The 1,858-nt window shown below is 47.1% G+C and overlaps 1 protein-coding gene across 1 annotated transcript in view; it reads left to right on the top strand.

Annotated features, from left to right (window-relative positions):
- Positions 1-388: 388 nt before the first annotated feature.
- The window catches only part of SLC17A9 (solute carrier family 17 member 9), a 38,174-nt gene continuing 36,704 nt past the window's right edge, over positions 389-1,858 (top strand). Inside the window, exons 1-2 of the mRNA XM_015825480.1 lie at positions 389-470; positions 671-832. Of these exons, the coding sequence (XP_015680966.1) occupies positions 678-832 (155 nt within the window). The 5' untranslated portion in view covers positions 389-470; positions 671-677. The remainder of the gene's footprint in view (positions 471-670; positions 833-1,858) is intronic.

Genomic DNA, 1,858 nt, shown 5'->3' with positions numbered 1-1,858 from the left:
GCTGCCAAACCAGACGCGGCCGGGCTCTTTTTGTTTTCTTGCGCCCGGCTGCAGGCTGATCCCCCCCCGTTTTAATTTTCCGAGAAACACCCCCCCCCCAGGTTTGACGTTTCCTTTGCACCCGCAGCCCGGGTTACGAGACTTCCTGGAAGGGGACCCGAGCAGGAAGAGACAAAATTGACACGTGGACTCTTTTTTTCTCTCTCTCTCTCTCTCTCCCTGCCAAGGACGGACGGACGGACGGCGGTGATGCTTGACCGAATTTTGTCCCCGGTGCAAACCTGGAATTAGTCGTGGGGAGGACTGTCTTCAGGGCGGATTTCTCCCCCCTCTCCTTTCCCCAAATCAACGGCTTCCCCCCCCCCCCGGTTGCTGCTTTTTATCCTCTTTCCTCTTCCAAATCCGACTTTTAAGCCCGGTGTCTTCTCTGGGAAGAGGAGTAGCTGGAGAAAATTGCTGCAGTGGTGGCGGTGAGAAAGTTAGAAAACTTTTTTTTCTCTTCTTCTTCTCTTCCTGGCTGTCTCTTGCGGATGCTTCGGAAGAGTCTGTCCTCTCAATTTTCTCCTCCCCGGTAGAGGGGAGCTTCTAACTCTCTCTCTCTCTTCTTTTTATGTTTATTTTTATTATTATTATTTTTTTGCCTGGTGGTTTTCTCCGTTGGTGGATTAAGCCGTTGAATGGCCCTGAGCGTCGGCAACGATGGAGCGCAGGATTCGGGGGCCAACCTGTTCGCATCCCAACATCACAAGCAGCATCCAGCACCACCCGTAAGATGCCCCCAACAGGAAGACACGAAGAAAGATGGAGGAATCGGGGATGTCTTTTGGTCCAGGTGAGAATGGGTGGTCCTCTTAGCTTTGGGGACCTTTTCCAAGCCCCCCCCCCCCCACAAGCTGGTGGCTGTCTGCCTGTCCATTCCCACAGTGGAGAACCTTGGCTGGGTCTGAAACGACATGAATGGTTGTAAGCCGAGGACCCCCTGGTTGAGAGTATTCAATAATAATAATAATAATAATAATAATAATAATAATAATAATAATAAAGTTGGAAGGGACCTTGGAGGTCATCAAGTCCAACCCCCTGCTCAGGCAGGTAACCCTATACCATTTCGGACAAATGGCTGTCCAGTTTCTTCTTAAAAACTTCCAGTGTTGGAGCATTCACTGCTTCTGGAGGCAGGTTGTTCCACTGGTTAATTGTGATTGTTCAAAGTTACAACGGCACTGAAAAATGTGACCTATAACTGTTTTTCACCGTTACGACCTTTGCAGCATCCCTGGGATCATGTGGTCAAAATTCAGATGCTTGGCAACTGGTTCATGTTTATGACTGTTGCTGTGTGTCCCACGGTCACGTGATCTGCTTTTGCGACCTTTCGACAAGCAAAGTCAACGGGGAAGCCAATTTCACTTAACCAACTGGGTTACTAACTGATCAAACGGCAGTGATTCACTTAGCAACTGTGGCAAGAAAGGTCAATAAAATGGAGCAAAACTCAATAAATGTCTCACTTAACAACAGAAACGTTGGGCTCAACAGTAGTATTGTGGTGGACATCCCAGGGACACCTGTGAGAATCCAAATAATATTCAGGAAAAGACAATAGCAAATAATTTACAGACCGTTAGTCCTTGACTTACAACCTTCCTTTAATAACCATTCAAAATGACAATGGCACTGAAAAAAGTGATTTATGACCAGTTCTCATGCTGACGACATGCTCATTGCAGCATTCCCCACAGTCACATAACCCAAAGGTGCTTTTTTTTTTCCAAAAGGCCAAGTGGACTTTGTTTTTCCTTGAAGAGGTTTTGCGTCTTATGATGATGATGATGATGATGATGATGATGATGATGAT

Source organism: Protobothrops mucrosquamatus, unplaced genomic scaffold, assembly GCF_001527695.2.
Source record: "Protobothrops mucrosquamatus isolate PMUCROS unplaced genomic scaffold, P.Mucros_1.0 scaffold2654, whole genome shotgun sequence".
Lineage (NCBI taxonomy): Eukaryota > Metazoa > Chordata > Lepidosauria > Squamata > Viperidae > Protobothrops > Protobothrops mucrosquamatus.
This window is presented reverse-complemented; position numbering and strand designations above follow the sequence as displayed.